This window comes from Coffea eugenioides, chromosome 5 (genome assembly GCF_003713205.1).
Source record: "Coffea eugenioides isolate CCC68of chromosome 5, Ceug_1.0, whole genome shotgun sequence".
NCBI lineage: Eukaryota > Viridiplantae > Streptophyta > Magnoliopsida > Gentianales > Rubiaceae > Coffea > Coffea eugenioides.
This window is the reverse complement of record NC_040039.1, coordinates 48024973-48040166: the sequence shown is the minus strand read 5'-3', so window position 1 is coordinate 48040166 and position 15194 is coordinate 48024973. Positions and strand designations below refer to the sequence as shown.

General features: G+C 38.3%; 2 protein-coding genes across 5 annotated transcripts; both read left to right on the top strand.

Annotated features, from left to right (window-relative positions):
• Positions 1-1046: 1046 nt before the first annotated feature.
• LOC113770810 (uncharacterized exonuclease domain-containing protein At3g15140) lies at positions 1047-4764 on the top strand. 3 transcript variants are annotated; one of them, XM_027315396.1, is made up of 6 exons: positions 1047-1495; positions 1664-1862; positions 2546-2626; positions 3233-3358; positions 3996-4119; positions 4487-4764. In XM_027315396.1, the coding sequence occupies exons 1-6, from the start codon at positions 1276-1278 to the stop codon at positions 4682-4684; spliced, it is 948 nt and encodes a 315-aa protein (XP_027171197.1). In that variant the 5' UTR covers positions 1047-1275; the 3' UTR covers positions 4685-4764. The 3 variants fall into 3 exon arrangements, with proteins under 3 accessions (XP_027171197.1, XP_027171198.1, XP_027171196.1); XM_027315397.1 differs by having other exon boundaries at positions 1047-1509; positions 1732-1862; XM_027315395.1 differs by having other exon boundaries at positions 1047-1509; positions 1660-1862.
• An 885-nt stretch (positions 4765-5649) lies between these two features.
• LOC113770356 lies at positions 5650-14578 on the top strand. 2 transcript variants are annotated; one of them, XM_027314780.1, is made up of 6 exons: positions 5650-7402; positions 9153-9293; positions 9450-11205; positions 11708-11949; positions 12308-13146; positions 13252-14578. In XM_027314780.1, the coding sequence occupies exons 1-6, from the start codon at positions 5966-5968 to the stop codon at positions 14381-14383; spliced, it is 5547 nt and encodes a 1848-aa protein (XP_027170581.1). In that variant the 5' UTR covers positions 5650-5965; the 3' UTR covers positions 14384-14578. The 2 variants fall into 2 exon arrangements, with proteins under 2 accessions (XP_027170581.1, XP_027170582.1); XM_027314781.1 differs by having other exon boundaries at positions 13257-13378.
• Positions 14579-15194: the final 616 nt, after the last annotated feature.

The window sequence follows — 15194 nt, the reverse complement described above, 5'->3', positions numbered from 1 at the left end:
TATTTTGTCAATTTTAAGAAACCATCATCTAAAAACTAATCTCTTGTAGTACCATCACATCATAATGCTATACTCCATAAAAATATAAATTTGAAAAATAAAAAAAGATATTTGAAAAGAAATGCACTTGCACTAATTTAATTTTATATGGTCAAAATCAATTTCTTATGAACTTTTATATTTTTTTCAACATCTTCTCAACCCTTGCCCAAATTATCAAATTGTACTAATTATTATAAAAATCAACTTAAAATAAGCAAATAAATCATACCTCACTTTATCACAATCACAAAATAAAAAGATAAACAAAATTGAATTTATTATAATTTACAAATAAAATATTGCATAATCATCAAAAAAATGAGTAATAGAGAATGATGGAGAAAAGGGAAAAAGAAAAAAGTGACTTTAGTTTTTTTTTTTTTAATTTTTGAATTCCATTTATTTGATATGTGAATCATGTGTCAAATGAGGGTTAATATAGTCTTTTTATAATTATTAGGGAAGGTAAGTAATATTTCAAAAATATTAGGCGCGTCAAGTGATATTAGGAGAAACCTCAAGCAAGGTTTCTGATATTATTCCAAAAAAAAAGAAGAAGAGAGACTCTTAATGCCTAGTTTGGGAGATGAGATTTGAGCAGAAAAGAAAAGAAGGGAAGAGAAATGTAGCATTTCCCACGTTTGACAGTTTTAACTGAAATAGAAAGGAAGAGAATCTGACAGATTTGGAAGGAAAAAGAGGCTGCTACAGTTTAAAAAAATTTCCAGCCCAAATCGGGCGGAAAGTAGAGAAAAGCTAAGGAAAGGCTGCAAAAAATTTTTAGATTACCCATTCTATCCTTAAAAAGCTATTGAATGAAATATTTATTGACCAATGTATCCAAAATCACCTCCTTTCTTTCGTAAACTCCCAAACAATACTAAAATCTCTTCTTTTCTTTTCTTATCCTTTCTTTTCTCTTATAACTTAACCTTTCTCTTCTTTTCTTTTCTATCCTCAACTCACAAACTAGCTACGAGGGAGTCCACAAGCTGAGCCACCATTAAAAAGGCAAAAAATGTCCTGAGCCACCCGGCCCTCCCCATGAGCCTGGACCCGTCAAATTGTTCTGGAATTCTGAGACTTCCTCGGCGCTCAGCGGACACTAAATTGACATGGAACTTCTACCGTGAGACTGTGAGAGTCAAATAAAAGGAAAAAGGGCCTTTCCTAAACCCACACTCCCCGGTACTAAAACCCCCCCAATTTGAATAAAACAGGGTCATCATCCAGATGACGTTTCCAAGATTTTCTTCGTTAGTCCGTCGTGCTCCTCTTCTATCTCCCGTACTTCCACCTCTCTCAACACTCCCTTCTCTTCACCCCAAACGCAGCATTAGCCTCGGAGCCTCTGCTTTCATGGAAAAAGAAGAATCCACCTCTTCACCAATCCAAGCTTCTGCTCCCCTCAAAATCAACCGCTGGAAGCCCTTATGTTTGTACTACACCCAAGGTAAGTGTACTAAGGTGAGCCCTTTTGTCCTTTTGCTGCTTTTAGTGTAATAGTTCCCTATGATTTTTCTGTCTTTTATAGTATTTCTGTTTTGTGCTTTATGTGGAAAAATTTTAGTAAATTTTATGGTTCCCCCCCCCCTCCCCTCCCTCCCATTTGGATAGACAGATGACCCTGTTCATTTGGGGAAGTTTAACCATAATCTCTCATCTGGGCTTGGGTTGGAAGCATGTCAGTTGGAGAAGCTGAAGTCCCAGGAGTTCGATTACTTTCTTGTGCTTGATTTGGAGGGCAAAGTGGAGATTCTCGAGTTTCCTGTGCTCTTACTTGATGCCAAAACCATGAATTCCATCGACTTCTTCCACAGGTTTCGTTAAAAAAAATTATAAAAAATTTAATTTACTGCTTTGGAAACATGATCCCGTGTAATGTTGTGGAAATATCCTTCATGTTTTACATTAGTCCCTTTAGGTATTAACTTTACATGAGCTCATTCTAAGGCAGTCTATCAACACTAGAATAGTTGACATGGTTGAAAACCAAAAAAAAATGATCCATTGGTTTATGTACTGCAATAACGAGGAATTTGATTCGGGTAGTGATTTGACTTTGAGTGTAACTGTGAAGAAGTTTGCTTCATACGCCGAAATGATTACTGGATTCATGTTATGGGTGTTTGCATCTAAATGGATTTATTTTCGTACTTGGAGTTTGTCTTTTTGATAAAATGGGTTCTACTGTAACAATAGCTTGATATAGCTGGTAATGTGAGTGGGATACATGTGAAAGTAATTAGAAGGATGTAGGATTTGATATTTGGTATGGAAAACTTTCCTTTGCAGTTAAGGACGTAATATCTTCACCGTCCAAAAAGGGGACTTGGGAAAGTAAATGGTAAACCATGGATGGAGTATATTGTGGCTAGTAAATTTATCTTGACATCTTACGATGCTAATTGCTTGCTTGTTAGCAAAATTTGTTTAATTTTTATGTGATGAGTGTGATTTTAAATGATTAATGCTTCTTCTGGTTTTCCTAAACTTTTGACAGGTTTGTGAGGCCTTCCCAGATGGGTGAGCAAAGAATAAATCAGTACATTGGCGGAAAATACGGAAAACTAGGAGTTGACAGGTACATTACTAATTCTCTGTCCAAGTCGCTAAACTTAGTTTACTTGCTGGCCTGTTTGATTCAGCTGATGCTATTTTATATCCGTTGAATCTATTACCTGGGCTTGTCTGGTGAATCTTGATTCTTGATACTTTTTTTTTTTTGGACTGATGATATACTTGATTCACCAGATGAATGCTCTGTTATCTAAATACTTGATTCACCGGTGAATCTAGTGATTTCACTTGTATATCCATATGCTTTATTTTGGAGTTTACTCATTGTGGATTGATGTATTTGTCAAACTATATTGCAATTGAAGGAAAGGTTGCTATAAATTTGAAAATTCAGTTGCATAACTTGTTCACTTACACATTGGTATTTCTTTTTCAAGGGCACACGTTGGTAGCTTTAGTATTTCATCTTCACATTATAGTTTCCAACTATGAATCTTACTTGGACTTAATTTTTCTTTTCCTAAAGCATGTTTGTCCTATTTTTGATGAGATTAGAATTTCATTTCCCAGAAATTATGCTCCCCCCCCCAACCCCACCCACCAAAAAAAAACCAAAAAAAAGGAAAAAGTATACTATCTTGAGCCATTTCATGGTTCTTTATTTATGCAGGGTTTGGCACGATACTGCCATTCCATTTGATGAAGTGATTCAACAATTTGAAGAGTGGTTGGGTAAGCATCATTTATGGGTCAAAAAGCCAGGTGGTCGTCTAAATAGAGCTGCATTTATAACTTGGTAAGTTGCTTGTCTTAGTGATGTTGACATAACCCTTGAGTCATTTTTATCAATGCCCTACTTCGCTGGATCAAATTGTCATATTTTATCAATGCCTTCTGAGAGGTGTAGAATAAACGCCTATGAATTCTGTTGAATGGATAAACTTTGTTTTTGTACTTTTACTTGTCGTTTTTTATGAACATTCAGATGTTAAAAGTTTGAAACAGTGAGAGCCTAATAACATATGGGTCCTCTGCTGAAATCCAAAAGCTCCTTTTTCACTTAAAAAAAAAAAACTCTGTTTGTAGCATTCTATTTCTCTTTTGATTCCCCTATCATTTAGTTTTAAAGTGTTGATGATATTGTTGAGGCCTACATTACTTAATCAGAAAGGATAAATATGTAATGGCCTTCATTAGATGTAGAATGTGTCTTCATTGTATTTTACTTCTCTGTAAATTGGGGATAGGAATAATAATAATAGTATGATCCTAAACAAAATCATAAAACCACTAGGATTTTGGAGATGGAGAATAAACAGGACTTGATCCAGTCTGAGAAGGAGTTGCAATACTTGTTAGGTTCTGAAAACAAAGCAACAACATTCTTTAGTTTTTTCTAATTAACTATAGTATTGTTGGTTTACATGTACCAGCGGAAATTGGGATTTGAAGACAAAGATCCCTGCGCAGTGCAAAGTATCAAGGATGGCACTTCCATCATATTTCACTGAATGGATCAATCTAAAGGACATTTTTTTGAACTTTTATAATAGAAGGGTGAGTTTGCTGTACTTACACATTTCTGATTTCGAAATGATTCCCTTTGGATTCAGCTGAGTTGATTACACTCTGTGAACCATAGGTTGGCATGATTTAGTTGTGTGACCGCCATGTTACTGTACAATTTACTTTCAGAGTACGTTGCATTAGTGTGAGATTGGTTGTGTGTCTGTGAGTTTATGCATTTTATAGAGTGTTTCATCTCAGCCCAATGCTCCTCGTTTGCAGCTGCTGCTGTTGATTAGACCAAGTTGTGTTATAGTGATAAACTTCTCAGATTGTTGCCATCCTCCTCAAACCTCTCATAGTTTTGCGTTGCCCTTAGTTCCTGTTTTACACAAGTTGGCTTCTTTTTGATTGTCAGGCTCCAGGAATGGTTTCAATGATGAGGGAACTCCGAATTCCACTGCGAGGAAGTCACCATCTTGGAATAGATGATACCAAAAATATTGCAAGAGTGGTACAACACATGCTTATAGATGGTGCTCTTTTGCAAATTACTGCAAGGAGATTATGTGGTTCTCCTGAAAAAGTTGAGTTTCTATTTGAAAATCGTATCTAGTTGCCACTCTACATCTCTTTACGTTCACCTTCCTTGTTATGATCTTCATTTCGGACTAATTTCTTTGTGCTAATTGCATATATATATATATATATTCTTCATGAGCTTTCCTTCTCCAACAACAATTTCAAGAATTCAACCAGTGTGTTGATGGGTTGATCGCTGTTCAAATTATTCCAATTTTACCATTCAAATTGCAATTGAATGGCATGACAACGTCATCTACCAAAACATAATGGGATAACAGAGCGGAAAAAAACTATGCTTTGATTTTTCTGAATTTTTATTTGGGGATGTTTAAAAAAATTGAAAGGTAAGAGAATACAAAATTTATGCAATAATTTTGCGTGTAACATAAAAATGATGTTTTAGGAGAATCAACTTTGTTGTGGTCAGCAAATTGCTGGTTTTCTCCAGATTCAATTTGTTATGGTGATTCAATGATTTATTAGTAACTAATGTTTGTTATGGTCGATCATTAAATCAAATTCCAACACTTTGCTGAATAAGAAAAAGAGAACTCTCGATTCATTTGTAGCTATATATTTATATTTATATATATATCATATGTTCCAATGCTCAGAAAATTATATTAAAATACTTCATCCCACCCACCCAAATAAAGTAGAAAAAAAATTCAGAAAATTAACATCTATTTGGCGGTAAGATTTGGTGGGAAAAAAATAAAATTTAATTTCAATTCCTATTTTCCTCCACAAGCCCCAGCCTCACCCAATTAGCGCGTGTGAACATCAGCACCATCTCCTTCCACGTCAGCAATTCCTCGTGGGACCAAAAGTTTTCCCTTCCTCAAACGAATCCCAATTGACACCGATCCTTCTTCGCGCGTGAAAAAAATAATGTGCCCGAATATCAATTACCTTCACCGGTTCTGATATACATATAACACTCCACCCCTTGAACCCTCTCAACCCCTCCGCCCTAGCATCATTCTTCTGCGCACCCTGTCATTTTAAAGTTTGAAAAATCGAACCCAAAAATCAAATCTCGTTTGTGATTCACGCTCCATAAGCTAAAACTTAGCTCGAAAATTAATCTTTCCAAGGGGCCTTTTTTGGGTTTTTGTTTTTTCTCTGCTTTCGATGATCAGCTGATCAGAGGTAAGTCCCTCCTTTGCCAATTCGTATTAGATGCTTAATCTGGGACAATAAAATTCAAGACCCTTTTGCTGAATTTTTCGGAATCTAAATGCCCTTGACTTGTATTTGAGCAATTAATTTTTATACCACTTAAATTTTTTATACATTGGGAATTAGTGTCATGCGATTTTCGAGGTCGGAATCTGTGGTGGAAAGGAGTGAAGATAATGTTTTGAGAAGTTCTAGGAGTAAGAAAAAGCATAAGAGATTAGATGCAATATGCGAAAATGTTTATACTAGGAACCATAGCGGGGTGGAGAAGAGGGAACTGTTAAATGCGGGTAATGTGGATGGGGATGGAACGGAGCGTCGCCGGAGCACTCGGGTTCGAAGGGCTCCTGAGGTGCTCGATGCTTCGCCTTTGCCACCAAAGAAGAGACGGAGACTTGATAAGAAGGGAAGGGTGAGTAGTGTGCATAAAGGGAAAAGAGTTGTCCGAATCGGGGTGAAGAATGAGAATACGTGTTCTACTTCAAAGGAGTTGGAGGAAGAGGAAGAAAATTTGGGTAGTTGGAGGTCACGGTTGAGAACTAGGGGTAAATCTGTGAGCTTTGGAGAGTATGGAGGAAGGGAGAAGGGGCATTTCTCGCCGAAAGGGAGGAGGAAACTTTTTCAGGATTTTGATGGTGTTAAGGAAGAAGGGGCATTGGAAATTAAGGAGATTGATATTAAGGAGGGATTTCTAGGTGCGGATTCATCTGCTGCAGAGGGGAAGGTTAAAGTTTTGAGTCTTTTAGAGAGTGAGCAGCAACAAGTTGGTTTGGGTGGTGGTATGGTGGATGAGAAAATGTTGGATGAAGAAGAGTTGGCGCAATTGAGTGATAACGGAAATGATTTACTGTTAAAGACTGAAAAAGGATGTGGTAATGATGATGGAACCAAAGATGGCCTTGGATCCTCAAAGTCGGTTGAAAAAGAGCAGATAGAAGTTCAGACTGGTTCACAGTTAGAGAAACATGATAGCAATGACAATGTTCAACTGCAGGTTGATAAGGTAGCATGTGTTATGGAAGAGCACCCAAATAATGCTCTGGAAGTTGATGGAGCAACAACAGACCAGGCAAAAGTTGAAGAAGCTAATTGGAAGCCTCTAGAAGAAGAATATGGAGCCACAGCAGACCAGGCAAAAGTTGAAGAAGCTGATTGGAAACCTCTAGAAGAAGAATATGGAACCATGGTAGACCAAACAAAACTTGAAGAAGCTAATTGGAAGCCTCTAGAAGAAGAATCCTCTGAGAAGTTTGGCATGAAAAATCATGTTTCCAATGGTTTACTTAACAGTAAACTGAAACCAATTCGTATAAAAGAGGGAAGGCATTGTGGTTTGTGTGGAGGAGGTACTGATGGAAAACCACCAAAGAAACTTGTACAAGTTGGCAATGGAACTGACGATGAAGCAAGTAGTGGGGGTTCTGCTTCTGAAGAACCCAACTATGACATTTGGGATGGTTTTGGTGATGAACTTGGCTGGCTTGGACGACTCTTGGGTCCTGTTAATGATCGCTATGGTATAGCTGGAATTTGGGTGCATCAACAGTGTGCTGTCTGGAGTCCAGAGGTATGGTCTATTTTCCATGTTTCTTTTCCCATTTTCATGAGGCCACAACTTTTCTCTCCCTAATAGAACTCTTGTTTATTTATCTCACTTGGAAATGCTCGGTTCAGTTATTCTTTATTCTAGAGATGAGAATGGGGAAGTTTCTTTGGAAAAAAAAGCAGAAAAGATTGTAATTAATCATATTTGGAATGTTTGCATGTTATGATCACTACTGCTACTAATGAATGTAGATTTGAATCATTTCCTAGTTTCTCCTTATTTTCTATTCCTGGTTTATCTACGTGTAGACATATGTATAATAGTCACCATATATATTAGAAGATCTTATTTTAGTTTTGAGTTCATTAATAAAGTTGGAGATGGAAAATTTGCCAGTGAGACTATTTACTTGAAAACTACGAAGTGTTAGCTATGGATTCAATGCACACATTGCCTCTTTGGTAATCTTTCCTGTTCAGTAATGCCTATACAAGCATGGACTGTGCCCACAGTTTAAAGTGAGATGGTGATCAAACCTTTGGTCATTAACGGCCATTACTACATGGCAGTTTGGCTTGAGTCTAGCGTCAGATGCACTTAAGTGAGGTAAGAGGTTATATCTGCAAAGGTCCTAGAGTAACATAGGGAATTTGAGAACAGGACAAAGTTCATGTCTGACTATGCTGCTTAGGTACCACAGAACTCTTTTTTACTTGCACAAAGAGTAGATATCTTTTTCGCTGGTAGATCTATGAAGGTACACCTTTGGTTTTTATTTTTCCATGACACTATGTTGGGAATACTTCACATTCTGAATGAGCAGGCTAATAGTAATTCTTATTGACTAAAGCTTAAAGGTCCTTGAGTTACAGCTAAGCTGAATGTGTAATGGATTATAAGCATCTTGGAAGGTGAAAAACTTCATTTCCATTTATACTGTACACTCCCTCCAACATGTTTTATCTTTTCTTATCTAAACTATACATACATTGAATTAATTTTAGTTCTGAGTTCTGACTAATACTCATTAGCTGGCAACATTTCTTTTACATTGTTGCCTTCAGTTTGGTGTTGGTCTTATTACTAGTATTATTACTTAGGAAGTTGTAACAAGGTTAAGATTGGTAAAAATTTTGTTCTTTTCTTTGAATTTCTAAATCATGAAAACTACTTTGGAACGGACAAATAATAACCATAGCATATAAAGTGGTAGGGGAGTTTTGCCCCTCTTTACTCTCCTGGTAGAATTTGTTCCATTCACTTGTGCTTGTAATTTTGCTGAAGCACCCCGTTAGTTACTGTTGATTTCAGTTTCTTTAGCATTTTCTTCCCTTTTTTAGCTGTATAATTTGTTTGATTTGCTAACTTGAGTGTAAGCCACTCTGCGATCTATGCTTTCCTGTAGTTTTGTTTCTGTGGCTGATGTCCCTCTGTCTTTTTTATTCCTTATTTGATTTCCTTTTCTTCTTTGGTTTGTGGCTATAAATTGTTTGTTTTACTTCATTTACTGATACTGTGTGTTTATAAGGTTATCAGGACTCAACATTTTACCATCTCAGTTCTTGCTATATGATGGAAATTTTTGTAGGAAGTTAGCAACAATAACTGGTTGATTTTATGTACACTTGGATTTTTTCCTTAATATGTATGCTGACTGGCCTTTATGTACTTTCTTCTATGTGGATTTACTGTTGTATTTATCATTCATTCCTTTAATGCGTTTCCTGAGCCTGTCATCATGGTATATTCCCATTCTTGTTTCTGTTTTCAGGTTTATTTTGCTGGCTTGGGTTGCTTGAAAAATGTTAGGGCAGCACTTTACAGGGGAAGGGTTTTGAAGTGCACCCGCTGTGGAAGGCCAGGAGCAACGATCGGGTGCCGTGTTGATCGCTGTCCAAAAACTTACCACCTGGTCAGTTTTCCTTCTTTTCTTCTTTTTCCTAATTAAGGCCCATCTGTGGTCTTTTATGTTTGTTTCTCTAAGTCATTGTCATATGTCCTTTTTCCCTTGATAGTTGTATGTTCCTCGATATAACTCTTCTTCTGCCTCAATTGTGACATTTTGCAGCCATGTGCACGAGCCAGTGGTTGCATCTTTGATCATCGCAAATTTCTGATTGCTTGTACAGATCATCGACATATCTTCCAACCCCAGGGAAGTCAATATTTACTCCGACTGAAGAAAATGAAGTTAAAAAAAATGAAGTTGGAAATTAGAAAGATGTCAAATGATGCATTAAGGAAGGATATTGAATCAGAAGAAAAATGGTTAGAGCAATGTGGGGAGGATGAGGAGTTTCTGAAGCGTGAGGGCAAGAGACTTCATCGGGATTTGCTGAGAATTGCACCCACATATATTGGGGGCTCAAGCGGTGACAGTGAGATTCAGTTTCAGGGTTGGGAATCTGTTGCTGGTCTTCGTGATGTCATACGATGCATGAAGGAAGTGGTCATTCTACCACTGTTATACCCCGAGTTTTTTGGTAGCCTGGGGCTTACACCTCCCAGAGGAGTTCTGTTGCATGGATATCCTGGGACAGGCAAAACTTTGGTTGTACGGGCATTAATTGGTTCATGTTCTCGTGGTGATAAAAGAATTGCATATTTTGCTCGCAAAGGCGCGGATTGTTTGGGAAAATATGTTGGGGATGCTGAGCGTCAGCTGAGACTTCTTTTTCAGGTTGCTGAAAAGTCTCAGCCTTCAATTATTTTCTTTGATGAAATAGATGGCTTGGCCCCTTGCCGTACTAGACAGCAAGACCAGACACATAGTTCAGTTGTTTCTACTTTGCTTGCTTTGATGGATGGTTTAAAATCTCGAGGTTCAGTTGTTGTAATAGGTGCAACAAATCGTCCTGATGCTATTGATCCAGCTTTAAGGCGGCCAGGAAGGTTTGACCGTGAGATTTATTTCCCACTGCCATCGACAGAGGACAGAGGGGCAATTCTGGTACTACACACTCAGAAATGGCCAAAACAAATTAGTGGCTCATTACTTAAGTGGGTAGCAAGGAGAACTGTGGGATTTGCTGGTGCTGATCTGCAGGCTCTTTGCACTCAAGCTGCCATTATTGCTTTGAGGAGGAACTATCCTTTGCATGAACTTCTATCTGGTGCTGGAGACAATGCCTGTTTGGATAAACTCCCTCGTCTCCCATCTTTCACTGTTGAAGAGAGAGATTGGTTAGATGCTCTTTCATCAGCACCACCTCCTTGTTCCCGCAGAGAAGCTGGAATTGCTGCAAATGATTTGGTAACCTCGCCTCTTCCAGCCCATCTTATTCCTTGTCTGCTACAACCACTGTCCAAATTGCTTGTTTCCCTTTATTTGGATGAACATGTGTGGTTGCCACCACCTCTTTATAAAGCTGCAACAGTAATTAAACATGTGGTTCTTTCTGCTTTGGATGAGAAGAAAGTAGTGGGTGATAACTGGTGGTCGCATCTTCATGATTTTCTTCAAGATGCAGATATTGTTGGTAAGATTCAGGATAGCCTGTCAAGTGCTGCCGTTTTAACAGATGCTATGGACTGTTCTGATCCCCTGGAAGATGTTGCCGATGACAGATACTTAAAGTTTAAACCTTCAAGGGCACAGTGTGTATATGCTCACCCTAGCCTGCTTCACACCATGTCCTATCAACCAGGAACTAAATCAGGATTTAGGATTTTGATTTCTGGGGAAGCCAGATGTGGCCAGAGGCATCTTGCTTCTTGTGTTCTCCACTGTTTTTCTGGCAATATTGAAATACGAAAGCTTGACTTGGCTACTTTGTCCCAGGAAGGGCATGGAGATGTGGTTAATGGGCTAACACTAATACTGAGTATGTTTCTTTACTGACATCTTTACTGAAATTTAGGTAAATAGAACTGTATTATGAGATTTTCGGGTCTACTAGATTGAAAATTGCCTTGCCTGTGCATCTTGTGTCTTCACATAGATTAGGAAGCAAATCTGCTACTTTTATTTGTATTAGCTCATTATGAGTTTGCCTTATGGTTGATTTATAGGAAATTTAGGAGGTCAATTATAACCAAAGCTCTAGTAACCAGCTGTCCTGATTGTTTAAAGACCCTCTAGCGCTTGATCGAACCTAGCCTTATTCTCATTCATGTATGATATTGGTTAATTTTTAAGTTTGCAGCTTTAACTATTAATGTTTTAAGGGATGAGGTTTACATGCCTGTAATCCGTTTTGTGCTTGTGGTGGTGTATAAAATTTAACAAATTTGGCCAAATTGCCTGTACTGGAAAACAATGGGATGAACTTATTCATTTTGATGCTTGTGTAACTTTGTCTTTTGAACTTATTCATCTTGATGCAGTGAGATGTGCCAGTTTGGATTCATGCATGTTATTTCTGCCAAGGATTGATTTATGGGCAGTAGAGACATGTATTCAGTCTTGTGAAGGACAAACTGCTTCCCCTTCCTCTAGCCAGAGTGCAACTGTGGAGTTTGCGGGGAATTCAGAGTCCCAAGGTGCTGTCAAAAATGTCTCATGTCTATGGAACTCATTTGTTGAGCAGGTCGAATCTATCTGTGTACGTACACCATTGATGATTCTGGTACGTCTGCTTGTAGTTCTTTAGTTGCTGAATCCCAAGTAAATATCAAATTCTTTTATGTTGATAAAGGCAAAATGTCTTGGTCTAGCTTAAGATCTTGTGAAACAAAGTAGTTACACTGCAATCTTTCAAAGAATAAGTTGGACCTAATCCATATCTCCATGGATGTCACAAGGAAAGAACACGCAATGTAGTGGTCTGTTTTTTATTTAGTATCGTCTATTCACTTTGACTGTCCGTTAAGCTTCTATGTGTATTTCTTAGTCTGCAGTAAATCTCTTCTAGCCGCTAACTTTCAGTCTCTGCATAATGAAGAGCTGGAAAAAGCTCATCTAAATTCTGTATTGTTTTCAAACAGGCTACCTCAGAAGTACCATTTGTAGAGCTTCCTTCTAGAGTGAAGCAATTTTTCAGGTCTGAGATGTTGGATTGTGCTCTGTCCAATCCCTGGAAAGATACAATGCCCCGATTCTTAGTGGAGGTGGATCAACATTTGAATTATGATTCCATAATTGATACCTCTGCAACGAAGTTATTGATGGATCTAGTTCAGTACTTCATTCATTTGAGTCGTCACAGTATTCATGCAAACTCATCCAGTCAGAAGAAATATCACAGTGTTGGTGAACTTAGTCTTAATGCTATACACCAATGTTCAGGTCCAAAGTCAAACTTTGAATCTTCAAGCAAGCATCCGATTGCTCCTGTTCCATCAGTCGCAGCTTGCAATACTGTAAAAGGGAAATCCAACTTGCTTGCAGCAATATCCACATTTGGTTATCAGATTTTGCGATACCCTCATTTTGCTGAGCTTTGTTGGGTCACGTCTAAGATGAAACAAGGTCCCTGTACTCACATAAATGGACCCTGGAAGGGCTGGCCATTTAATTCTTGCATTTTTCGTCCTCTGAACTCAACTGAAGGGGTTGCTGTTGCTTCTAGTTCCAATGCTGCTAAAAATACAGATAAGTCAGGTGTAGTGAGGGGGCTAATTGCTGTTGGTTTATCAGCATATAGAGGTGAATATGCATCCCTTAGGGAATTTTCCTTGGAGATTCGTAAAGTTCTGGAGCTTCTGGTTGCACTTGTTGAAACAAAAATTCAGGCTGGTAAAGATAAATATAAATTCTTCCGTCTACTATCACAAGTGGCATATTTTGAAGATATGGTTATTAGCTGGGCATATACATTACGGAGGTAATCCAATCCTGTCATGAATCTTAGTATCTAGATTCATTTCCGATTTTGTCATCACTTATCATTTACTAAATACTTTCTTTTGTGTCCTTTTTTGTTCTTAAGCTTAGAGGTGGATGCTCAGTCCTTGAATGGAAGTCCTAGTCTAATTGGTGCGGGATCTTTTAGCAATCAAGTTACCTGCAATGACAGTCTTCCTGAAGGTAGTGGTTGCAAACAAACTATTCCCAGTGAAATCTTGCATGAACCAGTGGGGCCGGGAGAAATTTCCCAGGAAGTCAAAGCAAACCATGTTGGTGCCCATACTATGGCAGATGATAATTTAAGTTTGCAGAACGGGGATGATACATCTGTGCATAAGGAGGACTCGTCACAAGGTTTCCTAGATCATTCTTCCTCTGTTGAACGTTTGCAAAGTCATCTGCAAAATGGGATTAGTAATGAGCATTGCATACTTATAGATGCCAAGAATCCTACAGAAATTGTTGAAGATGAGGAGTGCAATAAACATTCTAATGGATTTGTGGAGAGAGATTCTTCTGTTCTTCTTAAGGATGGCCTTGGTGTTTTTGGTGATAAACATGGTATGGAGCTCTCTGATGCTGGGAAAACTGGCAACCAGGAAAGCTGGCCCTTGGCTCCAAATGGTTTGCCATTTGACAATGGGAAGGAAAATTCTTTGGGTTGCTCTTCAAGGATATCTACGGGCTCAAGTGATGCTGTTCTGGTGTGCATTTATCGTTGTTGCACCCAGTGTCTGGTCAATCTTTACCAGTTGTTGCTAAAACTTCTCAATTATGAGTGGAGACTTGAAGGAAGCACTGCAACTGTAGAAGATTTTCATGATTCCATTGCCTCTTTATCAGTTAGTCTTCAATCAGCAGTGAGGAAATTGTTCGCAACTGACAGTTCTAACGATGTCGGTGACGAAAAGCTGGAGGACAGTAAATACAGTCGAAGCACAGAAATGTGCGCTTGCCAACTAAAAAGCCCAGGAAAGAGGTTAGTTGTGCCAATGGAATGTGGTTGTCATCCAGCAAGCGAGAGTTTGACAACGAAAGCAAGATTCTTCCCAAACTCTCGGCATGGTTTTGATTTTAAGTATGTATTCAAGGACGGTGTACTGGTGACAACAATGGACACAGATTACAACGTCCCTTTTCACTGTAAATTTGAGAAATTATGTCTTTGTTCCCTCTTAGAGTGCATAGTGACGACCAAGGATCCTTCGGGTTGAAAGGCAGATTACCATAATCAACATAGAACTGCTTTGCGAATTCTTCTGATCCTTGCGGAATTTTGGATGGACACCTTACTGTAGAGTTGCAAAAAAAAAAAAAAAAAAAAGGAAGTTTGGGATTCGATTTCTGTTTTGCTTTTACTTAAAGATTTTACTGCTGCATTGGCTTCCGAGGCAGAAAGTGAGGATTTATGGTAAATCTGAGCAATCTTCCACTCCATTTTCTGCCGGTGGGTAATTATATGTCTTGTAGGTTATTCAGTACTGTGTCTACTTTGGGATTCAAAGTGTATTTTTTTTTTCACCAGTAAATAATAAACACACACATCCAGAATTTAAGGTAATTTCACAGGTTTACCCAAAAGGCAATTGCTGACTTCTGGGTAAATCCTGAGGACCTTAAATCTTATGGTGAACAAGCTTATCACCGATGTGGGAACAAGCTTATGGGGAGAAAGGGAAGTGGGGAGGCTTAGGAGCCTTGAAGAAGAACTCACCACACACCAATAACTCCTCTCTGGTCTTGCTTGTCTTTTCACCAGTAAAGACTGGACACACACACTTAGAATCTAAGGTAATTTCACAGGTTTATCCAAAAGGCAATTGCTCCTACACACACATACTTATCACCACCGATGTGGGAAACTGTATGATTCTTGGTATTTTGGTTGGCAGAAAACGTTATAGTAGTACTTCACTACTTTTAGCACAGCACAAGTAGACGCGTTCGTTTCTCTGCGACCTTTTAGAAAACCCACCCAACTTCACTAAATTGAGCCAAATGTGAATGTGACTGCATCAATAAATA